At 30.7% G+C, this 24763-nt stretch overlaps 1 protein-coding gene across 1 annotated transcript; it reads left to right on the top strand.

Moving 5' to 3' along the window:
- The first annotated feature begins 68 nt into the window (after positions 1–68).
- On the top strand, positions 69–23715 carry LOC143051627 (uncharacterized). The gene is made up of 14 exons (XM_076224526.1): positions 69–212; positions 942–1062; positions 1556–1759; positions 2473–2654; positions 4157–4316; positions 5085–5208; positions 6398–6518; positions 7169–7343; positions 13304–13479; positions 14999–15133; positions 16918–16962; positions 17296–17433; positions 20292–20405; positions 23028–23715. The coding sequence occupies exons 1-14, from the start codon at positions 210–212 to the stop codon at positions 23181–23183; spliced, it is 1854 nt and encodes a 617-aa protein (XP_076080641.1). The 5' UTR covers positions 69–209; the 3' UTR covers positions 23184–23715.
- The last annotated feature ends 1048 nt before the right edge of the window (positions 23716–24763 follow it).

The following is a 24763-nucleotide window of genomic DNA, read 5'->3' as shown; positions in this document are numbered from 1 at the left end:
CAAGAATGTTCAGTTTTCCGGGAAATTTGTAATCCTTGTCAGCACTACGTTTCAATTATAGTTATGTTTTGGCAGTTGGCCAAAGCACTATAAGACATTGATCTGTAACTTTCATCGGTTTAGCCAAAATTTCATCAGTAAATGTAATTGATTTTATACAATGTTATAGCAAGATTTATAACCTTATATGTTGACTTGTAGAAGAAAAGATGGTAAGTGTCATCTTAACCTTATTTTTCTCTCACACACTTTCTCCTTACATGCCTAATTTTGCATTGAAATGTTTGGCCCTAGGCCTAACGGAACCATCCCAGTTACATAATATATAGTGAACTTAAGATATACTAGCTACCCTGAACCCTTTTTGTTCTTTTATTCCATTTACCAACGAGGTCAAAGGATAATCTATCACATTGATGCTGTATCATCTTTACATAATTTGTGTATTGGGATAATTGGGCTATTCCAGAAATATTCTGTCCCCCCCCTATGGAAGACATCAGATGTTAAAAAAAAATTCCATGGAAATATTTTTTACTATTACAAAAATTTTCTGGAATTCTATTTAGTAAATTAGTTGTAGGTAGTCCAAATAATTATGACGTCTTGAAAGGCTATTATATCTTTTTTTTTACGCCTTACAGTAGGTGTAAGACTTAGGCGTCAAAGAAAAACAATATATTAGCCTTTCGAGACGACATAATTTAACACTATGGAGGGAAATTTGCATTCAGAATATTTTTTTTGTCATCTCAGAACCTCTGGCTATATTCATGGTATTTGGAGTCAGTTTGTGTCAATCCTGTGACTTTAGTCACTTAAAGCTCAACATGGATAGTGATCAGGTGGCAGCAGCAGCAGGGTTCAGTATTTTCTTAAAAGCTTTATATTTTAGAAGGTGGATGCTTCATACTTTTTATGTAGATGCTTTATATTGACAGGAAATGAAAGAGGTTGAAGAAACAGAAGAACTTGTAACCATAGCAACTAAAGCTGTCCAGTCACATGAAAAACTTCATCTGCATTTGAAAAGAAACAGATTGAAGAATGGACCAAAAGATGGTACACTCACACTAGTACAGTTCATGCTTGCCCACTTAGAAAAAAGATTTCTGATATATATTTTATAAACCCTTCCTTAGATAAAATTTTATGATCTATTCAAATAATCTCAGATGTTGTACATGTTGTAAAAATAGCAGAAAAAGCTTAGCCATCATTCAATATTTTCAATTTTGAAAAAAAACATCTTGAAGTTGAAGTGTCATTTCTCTTAGTTATTCCTGAATAAAAATGCATTGGATCTATACAACTATAAATAGATACATCTTCAATTGCCTTCTGACAACATTAGACATCCTTTCAAATACTTATTGACCTGTAGCAGGTTATTTTAGCGGGTGTAAATTTTCGCAATAATCATTGAATAAGGTATACGAAATATTTGCTGGTTATTATTTTGGCATATTCGAAACTTTTATCAATACCTATGCATGTACACTTTTTAATTAACAAGCGAAAAATTATATTATATGGTAATAATTTACTTTTTCAGTTCTAATGAAATCCATTCAAACCTTGGATAATTTGAGAGAGATCAAAGCGACAGCAGACGGTTCCATAGCTGGATTTGAGACTCCACAGATCCAAGATGGCTGCCTTGTTGAGCTTAAACAATTAACCTTGATGAATATTCCTTCGTCTGTTACTGAAGAAACAAAAACAAAATTCCAAAAACTGATATTTGAAACTTTTAAAGGTACCGTTATGCATTTGACATTGTGATTTTAAGGATGTTTTTAAGTGAAATTATAAAATTCTAGAATTGAAAATTGATACTACTCTAAGTCTAAAGAGCATTAGAAAAAAAACAAAAGAAGCTTGAAATATCGATAGATTATGGAGTTCCTTTTCAAGTTTTTTGTTTTGTTTTTTAAATATGGGGAAAAGGCTGTCTCAGACTTTCACCTTATATTTGCGTTGATATTATTTGGGTCTTAAATCAAAAGAAAAGAAATATAGTATCTGCTTAAATTTTGATGAATGACCTTTAATGAGCTATTGAAGTCTCATATGAAAAGAAAAAATGGTGTTAATGGACAAAATATTAAAAAAGAAACAAGGAGTCAGAACATATGGCAAACATTCCTAAACCTGACCCCTTAGGCCTTTATTTGTTAGAAATCAGATTTAAAGATAAATTTCTTGTAGCTCACAGTTACAGCATGATGGTAACAAAACTCCAAACTTAAAACATCAAAAAATATTTCCTGTTCAGAGAAAAGCAAACAAATTTGTTAATTTATTTATGATACATACAAATCTCAAGTCAGTTTAATAATGGTCCAAAGTACTTGTTTTTTATGAACTTTTGTCATCACAGAAACTTAATGAAATTTTCTGAAATTTGTTATTTCAGTGTTTACAGTAATATTGATTGTACATTTATTTGGTTTTCACCATTGATTACAGGCAGTTGTAAAAAAATTCTTTGTGCTGTACTGGTTACCTGCCCTTGGTATGAAATGACACAGAAAGAGAGAGGGGAACAAGCACGACATAACACAGTCTATGTTATCTATATGTCAGATGACAAGCAATCCATGGCTCCTGTCAATCAACATGTTCTAGATGAAGCTTTTGTATCTGATCAGGTATTTGATAATGATAATCAGATTATGATAATGATGTTGATATTGATAACAATATGGATAATCATATTTATAAAGATATTGATAATCATATTTGATAATTTATATTGAAAATCATATTTGATAATTTATATTGATAATCATATTTGATAATTTATATTGATAATGAAATTTGATAATTTATATTGATAATGAAATTTGATAATTTATATTGATAATGATATTTGATAAAGATAATGATATTTGATAATGATAATGATGTTAACATGATTAATACTGATATTGATAATGATAATGATATTGATATTGATAAGGATAATGATAAGTCCTCCCATTGTATCTTTATCCTTATCCTTCTTTGTCTTCTTATCAAACATCTAGCAGACTGGTTATATATGTGTCCTATGGCCATGGGCTGTTTTGTACTTTCAGTTATGTTTGAGCTTTTGTTTCAAGATGGAGACATGACTTTAATTCCATTCTCAGTTTTATTTAGAACAGCAATAAAAGTGCAATTAAGAGATAACTGTATTGTATTTGAGGCTTTAAGGACATCAATCAGTAGTTTTACTGTCACAAATTTAGTTTACATGGCAACGCGTAGTGGAGACAGGTAAACATGTATTTGCGACAGTAAAACTACTGATTGACGTCTGGAAAGCTCAAATACAATACTGTTATCTCTATTCTAATGCAAAGCAAGTTCATAATTAAATTTCAATCATTATTTCAGTGTAAAATCTTTATTAGAGAAAATTTTGCGAAAAGATGTTATCTTCTTTGGTCCCTACACTAGATGACGTCATAGGTATGCTTCCGTCGTCAAACATAAACACCGGGCGTTTTCTGGCTTCTGTGCCGCTTCAGAATGTAATAAAATTTGATAAAAAGAAGACTTTTAGAGTTTTTGGCTTATTATTGTAGAAATTAGATGTCAATACATTCAGCAATTCAAATGTAGGCTTCCTTAGTTACAGACAAGGAGATCGAGAATTTTACACTAACTGTCATCCAATCAGAACCATTGATACAAAATAATTGCATTAGAATTTTCTATCCTTCATGCATTTTTCTTGAAACACTTATTGATATACAAGCATGAAGAAGTGGTTTTCTATAAGATTTCTTTGATTAGGTATGGCTTGTGAGGCCTATTTTATAAATGTAAACTTATACTTCCAAACAACAGATACAGCATGTTTGCTGTCTTGAACTAAGGGCTTGTTATTAATCATATTTAGTATGGCGTTCATTATCACTGAACTAGTATATATTTGTTTAGGGTCCAGCTGAGGAACACCTCCGGATGCGGGAATTTCTTGCTACATTGAAGACCTGTTGGTGACCTTCTGCTGTTGTTTTTTCTATGGACGGGTTGTTGTCTCTTTGACACATTCCACATTTCCATTCTCAATTTTATACACTGGTCATGAATTAGTTCCTTTGTTTTCCATTATATGTATGTGGATTAAATACATGTATTTTAATTGATTTTTTTTCTATAGGGGTATTTGTATTCAGAGGAGCTCTACCATTTTGTGTATTTCTTAGCTAAGGGTAAAACCAAATGTTTAGAAGTTTTGTATTGTCCTGCATCAGCTGTTTTGTATGAAGATGAAGCCTGGATCAAATTGAAGAATAATCTACAACATAGTATGGCTATGGGTAAGTTAAAAAAAATATATACATGATTATGAGACATGTGGAAGCATGACGTTTGGTTAATACCAAGAGTCAGTTATTAGGAGTTTATAAAAATAAGAAGATAGTATAACTGCAATTGAGGCAACCGTCTTTGGAACATCATTGAAGGTAGCAACTATAGGTCACTTTAAGGCTTCAAACAATGAGCAAAGTACATATCACATAATCAGCTACAGAAACCAAAAATGACAAATTGAAAACAATTCAAATGAAAAAACAATGGCCTGATTTTTGTTAAAAAAAAACAACATGCTGTATCACAGGCTCCTGACTTGGGATAGGCACATACAGAAGGTTGCGGGTTAAGCATGTCAAACAGTCATCAACATCAACATTAATTCCAAGACAGAAAAAAATACCATTGACAAGTTTCATAATTTTGGACTATCACACAATGAATGGATTTATAGACTCTATTAACTTATGGATCTTATCATTGAACTCTTGCACATGAATAAAGTGCAAAGTAAGATAAAATAACAATATCTTAATAATATTTTTTTTTGTATTGTGATCAGAGTTTTTTTATTTTTAAATTTTTCAGGAAAACCCGTAACAATATTGACCAAAGGGAAGTGATAGACTAAATTCTCAAATATTCTTTATCAAATGATGAATTATTGATGTCCAGTTGCAAATATCACTGCTTCCTTTATAGAAAATCTCCCCAAATGGAATGCATTTTGATGGAACTACTTTGGGATTAATGTATAAATTAACTTTCTCTAGGTGTGAGAGGATTCGTAGAGGCATGTAAAGGACAATCTGTTGCTGGTATTGGTAAAAAGGGAAAAGATGGGAAATTTAAAGTTAAAGATACTACAACTTGTCAGCAGTTCTGTGATAGTTTTAGGTAAGACATTGTTTGTATGTACTGTAAATTATTGCATGCATTTATTATTGTGAAATTTTCAAAATTGGGCGAGAAAAAATTTAATTATTTTTATAAAAAAAAAATCTACATACAGATATATGTTCTAATTATGAAAAATAACAGTTCATATTATTGCTATACTTATCTAATGCATCATATGCATCAATAAAAACTTGCAAACATTTCTAAATTTATAGTATTTACTTTTATGACTTGTAGATGAATAACTTTATAGTTTGTAATTTTATTAAAGCTATTTATTTAAGGTGGTACCTAACACTACAGGGAGATAACTCTGTAAAATCAGCTAAACATTTTTAATTATGTTGTGTTCTTAAGGCAATATTAAGCATCCCAATGATCAAAATTAGTGTTTGTTAAACTGCTATGTAACCAGTGTAATTTTTTTCAGATAAATTGGTTGGTTCAAATGTTTCTAAATTTTTATATTTTTGTCGAAAAGTCATAGTAAATACTTTGTCAAAATTGTATGAAATTTAAACGAGCCAAATTAATTTTAGTTAAGGTGTTGGGTACCACCTTAAAACCAATCAACTGAAGAAAACATGTATTTAGGTACTGTATATTCAGAAATTTCAGAATGAATTAATTATTGAGATCATTCAACAATAGACAAAAAAACAAGATTTATTTTTACTATTTCAGAAAATGTCTGCACAAAAAACTTCTAGAGTGAAAACTTTTTTTTTTATATCTTTGTAATTTTTAAAACCAAAGAAGATTAAGGCTTGATTTTGTTCGAAGGAAATTTTGACAACTTATGTAAATTGGCATGTGATTTTAAGAAATGCATAAAGTAAAGATATAATCATAATATTTAATTTTCCTGGAGCTATAAAAAAAAATACAGAATTTATACAGTATTCCATTGTCAGTAGATCTGATACCAGAAAAAGGATATACACTAAGATTCATTATTGAAAAAACTATTCATAACAACTAAAACCAATGAATTATCTCCCCTTTAAATCTTTTTATAGATTAATGCAGCTTTTACAGAATTTACTAGATAAGTTATCTCCCTTTACATCCCTATTGTCAGTAGAAATGATACCATAAAAAGTAAATACAATAAGATTCATCATTGAAAAAACTTCATTACATCTAAAACTAACAAAATATCTCCCCTTTATTTTATTTTTTATAGATTAATGCAACATCTGCAGAATTTACTAGACAAGTTACCTCCCTTTACATCTTCATTGTCAGTAGATTTGATACCAGAAAAAGGAAAGAAAGGATTGGAATTACTCAAGTTATTGTATCAAGTATGTTAAATTATGTATAAAATTTTTAGGGCCAAGCATGGATCCAGAATTTATTTTACAGTTTGGTCCCTTTTCAATAATTTGATTTTGGATGTAACAAGTCTTCTGATTGGATATAATTCTTTTTTTTATCAGCTCATGGACATAATTTTGTCATGTGACTAGGACATCATATGATTAATGGGGTTTTTTTTAGGATTTACTCCTTGAAAATAGAATTTAGAATTAGATTATAAGAAAAAACAATAACTTGTGAGTTTTTTTATTCAAAATAACCCCAAAAAATGTGATGCACACTTTTACATTACCTGTGTAGCACCACATTTTTTATTTTATATCTTCATAGATAGTTTTTTACAGTTATTGCTTAAGTTTATTTAGTTATTTTAGTTATTTCAGTTAGGTTTCATAATTATTCATGAGATTTAAATTTTCGTTGATTTCATGGCTTGAGGTAGACCACAAATTTAAATATTCACGGACGTACAATTTACTTTTTGATTGTCTGCACATTTTTGCGCAAAACAACAAAATCAAATATCCAGGAAAATTGGTTTACTTGAAAATAATTCATCTACAATAGTGGTCATGGCTGAAATGAGATTTCCTTGGTATCCCATGTATTATAATAAATCCATTATAATTTTCAGAACACAGATGTTTCAAAGAAGGATATTTTTGAAGTGTTGACTTCATGGAGAGATGATGTAACGACACAGATAAATGAAATAAAGTTTACAAATGGACAGGAATTTGAAAGCATTGTGGGTAAATGGCAGATGGAAACAAGATTATATGGACGGAAAATCACACCATTGAAAACTGGCAAGTACTTTGAAAATTTTTTAAGGGATGGTGTCTTGTATTCATTGATTTTTGTGGATTTCAATTTTAGTGGATTGAGGAAAACCAGAATTTTCCAGGATATCTGATTTCGTGGTTTTAAATAGTCTGCATTTAATCATACAGCAAATTTGCAATTTATTTAACATGTAAATTCATGGTTTCCATGTCCTTAGAAATCCACGATAATTGGTATCCAAAAAATAATAATGAATCCACAGTACCTTTCTTTAACTCTCAGTTTGTCTGTCCTCCAAATGAAATACAGTTTTTCTCAGAATCTACAATCATAGCTTCCTGACAATTGTTGTCAATTTAAAGTAGAGCATGCTGTGTGATGCAGTTTTTGGATTCATTAATACCCAAGTTCATGTTAACCGAAAACTTACATAATTTAGAATAAAATTGTTGTGTATAAAATTTCTTTCATTTTTCTAGACCATTAAAAAAATGGGCTTCCTTAAATTTGCTTGCAGTTTAAATGGTTAATACTAAAGAAGTACACATTTGAAGTGGGAAAGAAGTTGATTATATTCAGAAAATGAAATTTCCACTCTTTTTGCCTACTATAGTTTTTATGCCCATATGATAGTAGAGGAGCATTATGTTTTCTGGTCAGTGAGTTAGGGTCTGTTTGTCTGTCCCACTTCAGGATAAGTTTTTGATCAAGGTAGATCTTCATATGGTATTGACATCAATGATTTATTGTTAAAAGTTTCAAGTTTTTTATTTCTCAAGACCCTTAACCAGGGTATGTGAACAAATACAATTGAATACAATTTAACACAATATAACAAAATAGGTTGATTAAATGAACAAGTTAACATATATACATGATATACATTTCCAAATATATGGAAGACGAACATATTATATAAACAGTAACTTCAATCATTTTACTAAAGAAAGTATGATTTTACAAAATTTTGCAGCTTTGAATATTACATTATAAGGCCGTTTTTATTAAATAAGTTGGTTTACGGATCCGCCGACCCGAATTTTCGCTAATTCAAATAAAAATAAACGCACATTTGTCCTTAAAAATTATTTCCGCCGACCTCATATTTCTCGATTTACTATGAAAATTTTAAACGGAATTTTTGTGTTTACGTTTCGTATTCTGGTTCCTATTACTGCATTAAAAAATTGTTAACCAGTGCACCGGAAACGTGACTGGTAAGCTTTCCCTGACACCCAAAAGCGAAAACAAGTTGCCCTCTTCTTGACGATACTCGCTTTCAGTCGCTTCCGTCATCGGACATTTTCAATTTTTACCAAGTTGATGAAACATCATTTTTTTTTATTGATAATTAAAGAAATTAAGACATAAACGGTTCATTATCTTAAGAAAAGAGGCTGAAGCATTGTATTTGCAGTGTGTAGCAGTTTATTTGATAAAAAATACAACTTTTTATCACCTCGAACATTTTGCAAGTTCCGGTGCTTGTTACTCGAAAACGTACATCAACCTAAATTTCGGCGGTAAAATAATTTTGTTACTTCATTTAAACGTGATAAAAGTTGCCTCTAGTAAATGTTTAATCCATTTATTGCATTAAAAACGTCATGCTCCTTTCCAAATAACTTGTCAAACATCGTTTATTTTTGTAAATTTTCTTGCATTCGTCCGCCATTTACCGATTCCTAAACTACGGATCTGAACCGGACCAGCTAAACCGAAATCCGTACTTTTAGAATAATTATTACGGACGCACGGATGGAACAGCTGACAGACGAATATTGACCACAAAGGAAAAAATTACGTATTTCACATGCATTAAGAGACTTTTAGTTACATCTAATTGATTGGTGTATATAATTCCCTATATTTTTTATGTATTGAATTTGTTTCAAACTTTATTAAAGTTGCTTAACTCTGAGACCATTACACTAGCTAATATCAATATATTATGGCCCAGCTTAATAACTTATATATTTTTTGATGAGAGACACTGAATTTCATACTTAAGATAGTTTTGAATTAAATTGTAATTGATATATTATAATTTCTTTACATTTTTCAAAATAAAAAAAAAAATTTTTTAGTGCTAGATATTAAATATTTAGTTGGAAGTTTCTCACAAGAACCTAAGTAAAACTTTTAATTTGAAATGTTACTTTAATTGTATACTCAGATATGAATTGAACAATATAAAAAGAACATTATTTAACATATGACCCTTTATACTATAGTAAAATCCAAACATTGTAGGGCACCAAGCGAATGAGCACTTCTCTTTCAAATCTCACCACTTCTCCCCATCAGTTTCAAAAAGAAAAGTCACTTCTCCCTATAATTCTGAAAAAGTGTGCGCCCTGCTGATATCCGTAAACCAAGTAAAAAAAACAAAACTGGAAAGATCTAGTTTAAATTTATTTTTTTTCCCTCCTCCTACCCTAAGTTTTTTGGGCTGATGTCCGTAAACCAACCTATTAAATAAAAACGGCCTAATTGTCTGAGTTAAACAAAGCATGAAATTTATCAACATTTGGATTTGTTGTGAATTCTCTTGGCAATAACATTTTCCTCTCGTTTTTGAAATAAGAACATTGGAATAAATAATGAAATTCATCACCTAATGAGTTACAGTCACAAATATCACAAATTCTATCATCTCTTGCTATTCCCCAAAACCTGCCCTTTTCAACTGGCAGTTTATTATTAACACATCTAAAATTACATAAAAGATTTCCTTAAATCTGTAGGAAGTTCTATTAAATATTTTTCAAAACAATGCTTTCTTTTAAAAATTCTATAATTGAGACATTTAGGTGATTCATACACAGTAGCACACCATTTCTGCTTAAATTGGTCACATAACCTTTGCTTTACAATCTTAGCTAGGTTGACAGATTTAGACACATTTTGAGTTAACCAATATTCAGAACAACCACATTCATTTAGAGTATTTTCAACACAACGTATCCATTCTGAATGGTACATATTTCTGTTATGCATGGTGTATAACAATTTATACAAAATAGATGAAATCTTATCTTGCTTACTACACATGAATCTTTTCCATAGACCAATCAACCTACTTTTAATAAATACATCAATAGGATATCTACCTAGTTCTCCATATATAATACAATTTGGAGTTGACTTCTTAACATTTAAAATAATCTTATAAAATTGTAAGAATAAAGATTCAACAGTATTATTGTTACTATAACCCCACACTTCACACCCATATAACAATATAGGTGCTACCATTGTGTCAAACATTTGTAATTGCAAATCAATAGGCAATCCTAGACTTCTACATTTTCTTAACATACTGTACATGGCTTTTCTACCTTGTTCTAACAATTTATTCTGGTTATTTTTAAAGGAACCGTTATACATAAATATAATACCTAAATAAGCAAAATCATCAACAATATTCAAAACCTCCCCATTCAGTGTAAATACAGGTTTATCAGGGGATTTACGTTTCCTAAATACAACAACTTTTGTTTTTGTAGCATTAATTTCAAGTTTCCAAGTCTTACAATATAAATACATGGAATTAAGTGCAGCTTGTAACTCAGCCTTAGATTCAGCAAGTATAACAGTGTCATCAGCATATAATAATAGATACAATCTTAAATAGACAGAAATTTCATCAGTATCAAGAGCAGTATGAACAGCATTACAAACATCTGACAACCCATCATATGCATTAGATACAAACTGGACTAAATCATTAAGAAACAGCGAAAAAAGTACAGGCGACAGGTTTTCTCCCTGTCTAACACCAACATTACTTTGAAAATAATCTGACATTTGACTACCCTGTCGTACACAAGATTTAGCATTTTCATACATAGCATGTACAATATTAAACATTTTACCATCAATACAGTTTTGCAGTAACTTATTCCATAAAGCTGTTCTATTAATGGAGTCAAAAGCCTTGCGATAATCAATAAAGGCACAATATAGTGGTTTATTCTTGTGTAAGTACAAATCAATTAAACATTTAAGATTGAATATATGATCATAAGTTCCATAATTCTTTCTAAAACCTGCCTGTTCTTCACAGAGAACATTCATATTTTCAAGATAAACATTAAGTCTGTTATTTAGTACAGCTGTAAAAAGTTTACCATAACAACTAAGTATTGTAATCCCCCTGTAATTGTCAGGGTTAGTGACATCACCTTTGTTTTTATAAATTGGACATATAACACCAATCGACCATAAGTCTGGCACAATACCAGCTTCAAAAATAATATTAAACAGCTTCACAAATATAGGAAGCATTTTATGGCTTGAATACTTTAAAAATTCATTCAAAATTAAATCAGTACCACATGATTTGTTATTTTTCAAATTCTTAATTGCATTTTCAACCTCTTTTTCGGTGATAACAGCATTTACATTAATATTCAGATTAGTAACAGTATTTCTATCAACATCTACAAAATCACAATCATTGTCCTCTTGTGCATTGCTTAACTTCTTAAAATGCTCAAAAAAACATTCATTCGACACTTTTTCAAGTACCTTATTTTTACCATTACAATTTCCTGACCTATTTAACAATGTCCAGTAAGACTTTGGATCATTCAGACTAAGATTTCGGAGTTTCTTGACAAAGTTTCGTCTATACTCATTATATTGACAATTCAATACCTTTTTATAATTTTTACTACATCTGACTAAGTTATTCATGCTATCAACAGTTTTGACACGCCAATTATAACATTTGGCTTTGTGATAATCACTCCTTTTTCTTTTACAATCAGCCTTAAACCATGGTTTATTAACCTTACACTTAGGTTTTTTTCTACATTTCTTCTCACTAACATTTATTTCTTTTAACATATTACTATCAGTAGCAGCATGAATAATAATATCATTACATTCAACAACAAAGTCATTAATCATATCTTTGGTAACAGATGTAACATCAAGTGAATCAAGTCACTCATACAAGTCATTGATATTATCAGCATTTAAAGCATCATTAAACAGTTGACAGTTATTATTATCCCATTTAGGTTTGACAATATTGTTTTTATCAAAATTTTCAATGTCACATGTAACAATTGGATTACATAGTAATTCAATGTGTAAAGCATTATGCACATCACTTATCATATGATCAAAAGGTAAAATGTGAAAATCAGAAACAAAGGAAAACAAATTAGGTGACAAAATACAATAATCAACAGTAGAACAATTTTTACATGTCAAGGCTCCTTTTTCCTTATCTGTACCTAATCTACCATTTGCTATAAGAATTTCAAAATTTTTACATAATTGTAATAGTCTATTACCATAATTATTAACATTTTTGTCAAAGTTATAGCGAGAAGTTTTTACATCAAAATTTTCCAAGTTTACAACATCAACAATGTCTTCTAACTGGACAGAATTACACACGTAACCGTCCAGCAGAGTAAAGTCAGACTTAATGCCCGTACGAGCATTGAAATCTCCCAGCAGGCAAACGTTCTAGTCTTTCTCAGCAGTATGGCGGATTAAATCGGCTTCTATTACATCGAAAATGTCAATTTTACTATAGTTACTATTTTCTGGTGGTATATACACAGAACCGAAAAGAACATTCTTATATAACACATCATTTACAGCAAACCATAATACATTTTCACATGAACTATGCAGCACTTTAACATTTTCATATATATTTTCCCTCACAAATACAATAATCCCCCCAGATTTACATTTTGCATTTGAACGATTCAAAGGAGGCAATGCCTTAAAATTTTCAATTTCAATATCATCATACTGAACCAATTTTGATTCACAAAAGCACAATACATCATAATTTGCACACAATTCCTCAGAAGATATTATAGTATCTTTTTTTGGTTTTTTGTTTGTTTTGTTTTATTACTTTTTAATTTGTTTCCATTGCACTTTTCACAAAAATAATTTATTAACTATGGCAAAACTTTCTGAATTTACAATATATTTTGAAATTTTGCAGGTTTAAGCGATGACCATAGTAAACTCTGCAGCCTCATGACTGAAATTGGGGGACCAGTTAACAAAATGGAACCAGAGCAAATTATATTAATAGCCAGAGCAGGCAGTCATATGTATGGATTATCTACCCCTGAATCTGATGTAGACTATGTTGTTATTTATGCAGAACCAACTGAGGTATGAACTACTACTATTGATTGATTGGTGTTTAATGCCACTTGCAACACTATTTTGCTATTTTGTAACAGTCAGTTTTTATTGATGGAGGAAGTTGGAATACCAGAAGAGAACTTTTGAACCTTCGATAGGAAAATTGACAATCCTAGACAAATGGCTCAATATCTTTAATTGTTTTTACATAGGCGGTAATGGTAACTTTTTTTCCTGTAGCTCAGTCCATATCGTAAACTTGGATATGTATGATAGCTCGTTTCGAAGCTGTGACATTTTCACATATGTGGTTAAATTTTCAGGGTACGAAGTGAGATAACTTTTTCCGTAAATTAGCAAACCCTGAACATCCTTTTGTGATGCGGCTCCTTGTGGTAAAATATCCCCTTTTTAACACAATAAGTTCTTTGAAAATTTAATACTTTGAACACATTCAATAGCTCCATAGTTTTTACACATTTATTTTATGTTCCTCTACTTTCCTAATCACCACAAATAATTAAGTTCAGTCATTTGTTAAAAATAGAAACATGTCCAATATCACTACACAGAGATTTTTCTTTACACGTGACTTTTGAGTTCCTCATTTGGGGGCGCATTAGGGATGTTGTCCCAAATAAGATTGGAGTCAGGTGTACCTCCCCCGTGAGGAATTCAAGCTCAAAATGTCAGTATTATAGGGCTAGTGATACAGTAGTTCAACTACATAGACCACACAGACACCGAGGTCCCTGAACTTTATTAAATAAAATTAAAAAAATTACGAATATTTTATCACAAAAGTATCAAGCAGTAGTATGTTTTTAATCAATATTTATTCATATTTGTGTCAGGAGTTATCAACGAATAACAAAAGAAATAACCAGGAGGGTCACAAACTATTATGCTTTTGAAAAAAGTAGAAGATAATATCCGTCAGAAAATTTATTAGGATGCAGGGGTTTGTGAATATCTATTCTTATAAAAATATCAATTTATCTTCTATTTCAATGCCAAAAAAATGTTTGAAGAAGACACTTTTGCTTCAAATTGACTTGGATTTAAGGATTTTTAATGATCTTTTTTTTTAGCCTTTTTCATATGTTATGACACCTATAGTTTTATATATAAATATATAAATAACCAAGAAAGAATTATCCTGCCAAATGATATGTCAATTTATAAGTTACATACGAGCTGCCTCGAATAGAAATCGTCCTTATGCAAGTGCACATTTACATGTGCATGTATACACCTGTGATTGGTTTTAGGAACATTCAACAATCAACATGTCCAAATACGAAATTTAAGATGACGTTTGGTCTGTTTTATAGGGTTCTTAACACAACTTAATTTTCAAACATTTACAGACTTTGATAGAGGTTTTATTTCATGTCGAAATACGATAACAGATATATTGATTTACACTTGCATAATGTCAATTTCTATCCGATGTTATTTTCTTTGGCCAAATATTTTCTTAATTTGAATCATACTGACAAAATGTATTTCAGAATCTAAAATTTAGTATTATTTTCTTTTCTAGACTGTTTTGTGTGCATGTAAACCCTTTAAAGACAACTATGAAAGTAGAGGACCAACCAAACCATTTGAATACGGAGCATATGAGGCTCGGTTATTCTGTGAAATGTTATTAAAAGGAAGTGTTGTTATTGTGGAGGTAAGGGATATTATCTGTGATAGGTGGAGCCACCTTTTTGAAATAACTTAAACAATATAATATTCAACAATGACACGATACAGTAGGCATTTCAATGTTGATAATATAGATAAAACATCTAGCACTGGATAAAAAAAAATCACATTTACGTAAAAAAGAATATTGGATAAAATTGAAGATGAAAAACATTTTATTTGTGAATGTCCCCTTTATAATTTTTAAGAAGAAAGTTCTTTTAGGCCAGGATTTTAAAATTTGTTGGTTTACGGATCCGCTGACCCAATTTTGTCGATTTTCCAGAATAAAAATAAAATTGACTTTTCATGCTTTTTTAATCCCGCCGACCCTAACAAATGCATTATCCCTGGAAAATAATTAAAATATTCTTTTTTTATGAAATGAAATGCATTAATCACTAACAAAGTGGATAACACTTTCTGTTGTGAAAAAGATAAAACTTCCAGTTTACGTTTCTAAAAATAGACAAATCAATTATAACTGACCTTGAAATGTCGTTTGCACAAATAATTTTGCGGAACGAAACCTGTGTTTAAAACCTATTACACAATAAGTTCGTTTCTCTTATTTGTCATCAGTCGGTAAGATGCATCATCTCATAGAAATAGACTTGTCCAAATGGGGACAGGTTTAAGACATTGATCAAGTTAAAGTACTGAATATTAACAAATCATTTGGAATTTTCTTGTTTCATAGATAATAAAAAAATATCATCCATTTGGAAAAAAAAAAAATTTGAATGCATGACAACAGATTAACCCGTTAATCTTGTTTTTCCAGTGGACGAGTCTATTACGTTTTTGACACTTGTGTTGAAACTTATTTTCGTACGACGTTTTTTACAATTTTTTTCTTTATCAGTTTTCGTGCTTGAAGATCATTATTCACCAAGTTTTCTGGAATAGAGCTATGCGAATCTGTTTTTCTTGTTTGTGAAATGATGATTTAATTTCGTCTTTGTCCGTGCACACTCCCCTTTTTTTACAGGAAATTATTCTAGACAATGTCCTGTGATGTTTATGACAGCTTAGCAATACTATTCATCAAACTAAAATTTAAGAAATGATGACAAAATAGCATATCAAACATATTGTTAGAAAGGTGAAATATATATTTATTTTGCATATTTTTCTGTCTTGAAAGAATTTTTTTTTCTTTTTTTTCCTGACCGACCGACCCGACTTTTTCATAGAGAAAATCCGTAAACCAACAAATTAAAAAACCGTGACCTAATAAAATTTTGATAAATTTTAAAATGTTAAACATAAGTGTCAATTTCATTAATATTTGACTTTATATATACAAAAATTAAGTTGTATTGAAAATTATTGTGGATTTAAGTGAAGGTTAATGAGGTTCTAGGTGGGGGCAAGCAAATTGAGAATAATGGACTATAGCCAAAACTTAGGACATTTTTTATATTCATAACCAAACAGTTTCTAAAACATGTTTGCATGGTTAAATGTTAAATGAAAATAATTTTAAACTTTTACTTATTTTTTCATTGCATTTATTAATCATAGATTTATTAATTTATCATACTATAATGTATATCAATTTAGGCCATATTTCATCTTATTGTTTCATTCACATTGGTTTAATTCAATACATAACATTTATGTTTTATGTTTTATTATATCTTTTAAAATGATTTATATTTTACACATTTTGACATGGACAGAGAGTTGTCTCATTGGCACTCATATCACATATTTTTATTTCTATTTTACACTCTGTTTTTAAATATTTCTTTGCTTCTTTTACAGTTAGTTTTCACTGAAAACCATGACTACTGCAGTAAATACTGGGACGTAAGTAAGATTGCTTTTGTAGTTTTATGATGGCTTCATTTATTTTAATACATACCACTTTTTCATAGAATGTGAAAAAATTGCATTTTTCATAGATATTTGATTTATTGGTTTTGAAAAAGTCTGCATACAAACATATAGCCAATTTATTCTTGGTTGATCCTTAAACATTTCAACAAGTGGCTTTAAATATTTATACATGTATCTACAAAAACATGAAAATTTAGTATCCTACAATTGATAATGAATCCACAGTATATATAATAAGTTGTCTGTTATTCGACTAAAAACTCAATTTTAACCATTATCAAACCATAATTTATTTTATGACAGAATTTATGTAAAGAGAAAAAGAAATTTTTAACAGAAAGAACTATTCAGCAGTATCTTGGCTTGATCCGTAATAATTTCAACATGCTTGACAGTGAAAAACACAAAGGGTGTTCGAAGGACAGAAAATTATTTTATCAGGTAAGATTATATATAAAAAGAAGATGTGATATGATTACCAATGAGACCAGGCACTTAGCTACGTTTACGTCAAAACGCCCAGGCGTACACTTGAATTTTATTAAAAAAATATTTAAATGAAAATAAAATAAAAAGAACTAGTTAAATGCTCATCAGCCGTGTACTTCTTTCTTCAATGGCTTGTATGCGAAGAATGATATTGTATTATATATATATTTGTTCAGTTTTTGTTATACATGTACTAAAAATCTGAATCTATTTTGAATTTTGTGTACTTTTCTTTTGTTCTTCTTTTGTTCAAAGAAATGCATTCTCTGGGTTGCGTTCAATATCGTAGCAGCTACATAGATCTACATAGGGCTACATAGCTTTTAACCTAGATAGCAGCTATGCTGTGACATTCAGTAGTCAAAAATCTACATAGCCCTATGAATAGCTGCTACAACATTGAACGCAACCCTGATGAAATTCGATAATTTATGTGGTTTGCATTTTTGACGAGCCTATGATTTATGTAGCCCAAAGGAAAATTAGCGATCCTTAATTTCTTCGACAGCATCAGTTTAGGTATGTGGTTAAAGGAATTTCTTTTTTGCAAGTAAAAAGTACATTTTGGATTTAATGTTTGTTATACATCAATTACGTTGCCAAACTTTGAAAGAGCCTTTTACATGATAAATATTTAAACCAAAAATTTTCGTATATTTTTCAGTACTTAACTGACAGACTTATCTTTTCACAATTAACAAACGGTAGCTGATTTTGTTTCACAATTATTTTTTTTTACATAAATTGACATCCTGTCTTCTTTTTTTGCCAAGTTGCTCATCCTGCCTTTTTTAAAACTAAAAAGTCCTGTCCTACTTATTTTTTTCATAATTAAAGTTAATTAACGATTTTTTTGTCGATGGAATGCTTGGCCCCACAGCTCCTTTTACTCGACATGTTGGAAAGGAACTAGTTTTGACGTTTTCCCTAAAACCAATGTCCATTAGATTCCAAATAAACACAATGAAAAGATCAAACATAAAAAAACATTCTGTGCACAGTATGTTAATATTAATGACAGGAATGGTAACTCATTCTCGATACTACATAGCTTTCGGGGGTTTTGCCCCACACTCCCCACTTGGACCCACTACCGGCAGGTCCTTAGACTCCTTGCCGATGTTCGGGCGTACATGTAAAAAAGATTTAGCTACCCCACTGGAGACTACTCCCCACCAGAGACCAAATGACACAGAAACTAACAAATATATTTGTCATGATAAAACCTTCGATAATGAGCAAAGCCCATATGACATAGTTGGCTATAAAGTCTCAGAACTGACAAAACTGTTTCTTCTGTTTATGGTCATGAAGCCCATAAATAAAAATAATATTTATAATACTGTGTGACATTTAGTCAAATCAAACAAACAAACAAAAACTGCTCAAAACCTGATATTTACATACCTGATATTTACATACCTGATATTTACATACCTGATATTTATTTACCTGATATTTACATACCTGATATTTACATACCTGATATTTACATACCTGATATTTACATACCTAATATTTACATACCTGATATTTACATACCTGATATTTACATACCTGATATTTACATACCTAATATTTACATACCTGATATTTACATACCTGATATTTATTTACCTGATATTTACATACCTGATATTTACATACCTGATATTTATTTACCTGATATTTACATACCTGATATTTACATACCTGATATTTACATACCTGATATTTACATACCTAATATTTACATACCTGATATTTACATACCTGATATTTATTTACCTGATATTTACATACCTGATATTTACATACCTGATATTTACATACCTGATATTTACATACCTGATATTTACATTGTTCAGTTTAGTATAACCTCCTGAGAACCAGATATTAATATTTATATTGTGAGGCATTAGTCACATTAAGGTTCATCATAAGGAATTGAAAAATATGGCCGTGTTTACACCTCCAAAATTACTATGAGTACAGACAAACTGGTACATCCAGGAAAGTTTTAAGGCATGGCAGGAACTAGATATATAAAAGTTATATGAAGTCTACGTTTCAGAAAATTAAAAACTTGCCTGGATTTTGATGTTCATTTTTTTCCAGTCTGCAGAAGATAGCAAAATAAACAAACACCCGAGTTTCATTTGATACGGTCCACTCAGTTACACAGTTTAAACCTGTTAAATCACCTATTGTTTACAGGTGTCTATTGTCCATCTATTGTTCATTTAAATCAATACTACTCACAACATTGATTATATGAGGGGAGCTTCTCAATCGTTTTCACTACTTAGTTAATTTTTGCACCTTCTGCAGGAACGAAAAAAAATGGATAGCAAAATCTAGAAAAGTTTATAATTTTCTGAAACATAAAATGCATTTAAAATTTATATATCTAGTTCCTGCCATCCCTTAAAACTGTTGCAGGTGTATAGGTTAGTCTGTACTCAGAGTAAAATTTGGGGTGTAAATACGGCCATTTTAGCCAAAAGGTTATGATGAACCTTAAACAACAACCTAAAAAAAAAACTTAAAAAATTGAAATATTGATATTGTTTAGTCTACCATAAAATCACATGAAACAAGCAAAAAAAACAACAACATTAAAGCATAAAAGATAAATATATTGTCCTGTTTCATTTAATGCCACATCAAAAAATTGTAATATTGATATTGTTTAGTCTACCATAAAATCACATGAAACAAGCGAAAAACAAAAACATTAAAACATAAATATATACCGGTATTTATATTGTTCTGTTTGATTTTATACCACATCAAGCACCCATAAAGTTATTTTCCTATTCTGCTTGTAGATATTTCATAAGATAAACTGTGTGGAACAAATAATGAAAGGAAAACTACCTCCTGTCAAGTGTGGAGGAGAAACAAGAGAATTTATAATGAAAATACGCAAAGATCCTCTAGAGGTAACAAAGGCTTTTATATTATGCCCCACCTACAATAGTAGAGGGGCATTATGTTTTTGGTCTGTTTGGCCATCCATCCATTCATCCATCTGCCTGTCCCACTTCAAGTTACTGTTAAAAGGCTTTTATATTATGCCCCACCTACGATAGTAGAGGGGCATTATGTTTTTGGTCTGTGTGTCTGTTTGGCCATCCATCCATTCATCCATCTGCCTGTCCCACTTCAAGTTACTGTTAAAAGACCTGTATATTATGCCCCACCTACGATAGTAGAGGGACATTATGTTTTCTGATCTGTTAGTCTTTTTGGCTATCCATCCATTCATCTGTCTTTCTGTCCCACTTCAAGGTACTGTTAAAAGGCTTGTATAGTCTGGGGTTTAATTCTTCACAATTGAATCCGTCAGAAGGGTGTGGACTATAGAGTACAATATAAAGCAAAATATAAGAAAAAATTCGCAATATGGTTTGTTTACGTTCCACCATATTTGTTATTAATATTGTAGAGGGGGCTCTTATCATTTTAATGCCCCACCTACCATAGTAGAGGAGCATTATGTTTCCTGGTCTGTGCATCCTTCAGTCCATCTCTACGTTCGTCTGTCCATTCATTCGTTCGTCCGTCCTTCCGTTCGTCCCACTTCAGGTTAAAGTTTTTGATAAAGCTGAAGTCCAGTCAACTTCAAACTTAGAACACATGTTCCTTATGATATGATCTTTCTTATTTTAAAACAAAATTAGACTTTTGACCCCATTTTCATGGTCCACTGAACATAGAAATTAAAAGTGTGAGTTTCAGGTTAAAGTTTTTGGTCAAGGTAGTTTTTGATGAAGCTGAAGTCCAATCAATTTGAAACTGAGTACAAATGTTCCTTATGATATGATCTTTCTTATTTTAAAACCAAATTAGACTTTTGACCCCATTTTCATGGTCCACTGAACATAGAAATTAAAAGTGTGAGTTTCAGGTTAAAGTTTTTGGTCAAGGTAGTTTTTGATGAAGTTAAAGTCCAATCGACTTGAAACTTAGTACACATGCTCCCTATTGGTTGATCTTATTACTTTTGAGGCCAAATTAGATTTTTTACCCAATTTCACGGTCCATTGAACATGGAAAAATGATAATGCGGGTGGGGCATCTGTGTACTTTGGACACATTCTTGTTCAAACTATAATTTTAACTAGTCTATATTTATTAGTTATTTTTATTATGACCCATTTATGGTCTGTGCGTCTGTAGATGTTCCACCGCCTGTCTGTTCCCTTCAAGTTAAAGATTGTGGTCAAGGTAGTGTTTGAAGCAGTTGAAGTCCAATCAATTTGAAACTAAGAACACATTTTCCCTTTGATATGATCTTTCTAATTTTTATGCCCCACCTATGATAGTAGAGAGGCATTATGTTTTCTTGTCTGTGCGTCTGTTCGTTGGTCCGTTTGTTTGTTTGCCCGTCTGTCAATCCCGCTTCAGGTTTAAGTTTTTGGTCAAGGTAGTTTGTGATAGATAGATTAGATAGATAGTTTATTTTCATAAAACTATGCAAGTACAAAGGTTACAGAGAAGTTAAAAAATACTATACTTAATAATGAAAATGCATTAAAAATTTCCGATGAGATAGCATGTAAAAGAATTATATATACTTATACAGTCAAATATAAAATAATTAAATTAATGTCCAATCAATTTGAAACTAAGTACACATTTTCCCTGTGATATGATCTGTCTAATTTAAATGCCAAATTAGATTTTTTACCCCAATTTCACAGTCCACTGAACATAGAAAATGAAAGTGCGAGTGGCGCATCTGTATACTATAGACGCATTCTTGTTTATTCATTTATTCTCTCATTGTGTTTGTCAAGAGGTTGGACTTCTGGTAATTTAGATAATGCAAATTCCAATAAGAAGTCTTTTAAATGCTTAAACTGTACCACTTTAACTCTGTAAAATTTTACTTTCAAGTTTCTTAAAAAATCATATCCTGGAATGGAAAATTCACACGTATTTTTTAAAAGGTCAAAACATAGGGTTGTGCCATATATTTTCAACATTCATTTAACTTGATCTGAGAAAGAAAAATATTCTCCTCAGTAGTGAAAACCCTGTTCTTGGCAAATGATTGGTCGAAATTTACTTGTGACGTTAAATTTTCTTGGTTTCTTCTGAATTTTTCTATTGTGACGTTTAAAAAAAATTAACACCATGCCTAATGAGGTCACTTAAAAAGTACACAACTTTCTTCAAATTATTGAAAAGGAAAGATGAAAATCATTAGGAGAAACAGATTCCACCACTGCAACATGAGTAATACGATATTTTTCCACTCTCATCAGATCAATTTTTATTATTATAAAAGCTCAGCAAACCTCATGCTTTTAATATTAAAATTTAATTGCCTCCAATGGAGAAATATCGTACCACACATGTTGCAGTTTTGGAATTTATATTTTATCTGCTGTTTATTTGGGATTATCTCCCTTTTATTCAGAAATATCTCCCTTTTATTCAATTCTGATTAAATATTAACATTGTTACATTTACAAATCAAAAAAGCAACAAGAGGAGAGTCACATTAAGAAAGTGCTCTCAAATATGTGAAAACTAAAAGTTTTTTTATCTTTCAGGGACCACTGTCTAGAGAAAACTTGTACAAGATAGCCAAGGACAAATTTGACAAACTTTTAGATGACTTAGTGTCTAGAGAGAAAAGGCTGAAGGAAAATATGAATTACACCTATGTGACTAATTGGTTGCTATCTGTTAGAGGGATATGTGATTAAGGTGGTAGACCTAGGTTAAGGGAAATAACTCTTAAAATCATCAGTACGTTTGTGTCAACTATTTTCAAAAACATATTCTAAGCTTCTAGGTTACATAGATTATTTTCAATCTGTTTCAGGTAAATGCTTAAATTACATTGATGAACTTGACTTTTACAAACGCTTAACTGATTTAAAGAGTTATCTCCCTGAACCAAGGTCTGCCCCCGAGGGAGGAGAGAAAACCTATAAGATGAAGAAAGATGGCTAACACTTTGAACATGGCCATAAAAAAACCAGAAGAACAGAAAAATAACAGTTGACCACAATTCGCTAAACACTTCCAGTAAACAAAAGAAAAATGATATGAAGAAACTATGGACACATTCTTGTTTCTTTGTGCTTTAAGATATTGATTTGATATTTGATGTACTGTTTTATCATGGAAGGTTACAGATCATGATCAAATTTTGTTTTTGTCTGATGGATTTGTGCAGAGTTATGATCCTTGGACTTTAAAAAAATCACTTGAATAAACAGTTTTCTGCTCTTATATTCTTCATGCTTGAAGACATTGATTTTATTATTGGAAAAAGATTTAATCATGCCAAGTACATTGTAACAGATCAAGTTCGAAGTTGTTCAGGTCTGAATACATATTATAGATCAAGTTTGCTTTTTAGCTCACATGGTCCAAAGGGCCAAGTGGGCTTTTCTCATCACTTGGCTTCCGTCTTCCATCAGTGTCTTTCGTCGTTAACTTTTACAAAAATCTCCTCTGAAACCACTAGGTCAAATTTAACCAAAGTTGACCACCAGTTATCATTGGGGTATGTAGTTTTAAAAAATGTGTTCGGTGACCTTGCCAACCAACCAAGATGGTGGCCATGGCTAAAAAACAGAACAAAGGGGTAAAATGTAGATTTTGGCTTATATCTCTGAAACCAAAGCATTTAGAGCAAATCTGACATGGGGTAAAGTTGTTTGTCAGGTCAAGATTTATCTGCCCTGAATATTTCAGATGAATTGGACAACCTGTTGTTGGGTTGCTGCCCCTGAATTGGTCATTTTTAGGAAATTTTGCAGTTTTTGGTTTTATCTTGAATATTATTATAGATATGGGGAAAGTCAAAATAAATGGCCCAATTTTTTTTGGCCAAATTTCAACATTGTTTTAGTGCATTTTCTTTTGTTGTATAATTTTACCTGTAATGGTTTACTTTTAATTATTGTTATTTGGATGGACAGTTGTATCATTGGCACTCATACCACATCTTCCTGTAGCTATATACATTAAAGTTAATAAATCCAAAAGGATATAAAATAGAATAAACAAATAAACAAGTTCTGAAACTTTATTGACATAAACCAATAAAACAAATTTAAATCAAGTATACCGTTTTGGAATATGATTTCAGACAATCTCAATCAAACATTTATATTTTTTCTTACCCCAATTGATTGCATCGAGTCAAACATTACTTTTGATGCAAAGATTAATAATCTCATCTTTCATTATCATTTTTTTTTTTTTGGCTATATTTTGTATCCGTTCATTTTGAGTTGATTGGAAAAGTTTTGATTAAAAAATAATTTATCAT

The sequence above is a fragment of the Mytilus galloprovincialis genome, chromosome 11 (assembly GCF_965363235.1).
Source record: "Mytilus galloprovincialis chromosome 11, xbMytGall1.hap1.1, whole genome shotgun sequence".
Lineage (NCBI taxonomy): Eukaryota > Metazoa > Mollusca > Bivalvia > Mytilida > Mytilidae > Mytilus > Mytilus galloprovincialis.
This window is presented reverse-complemented; position numbering and strand designations above follow the sequence as displayed.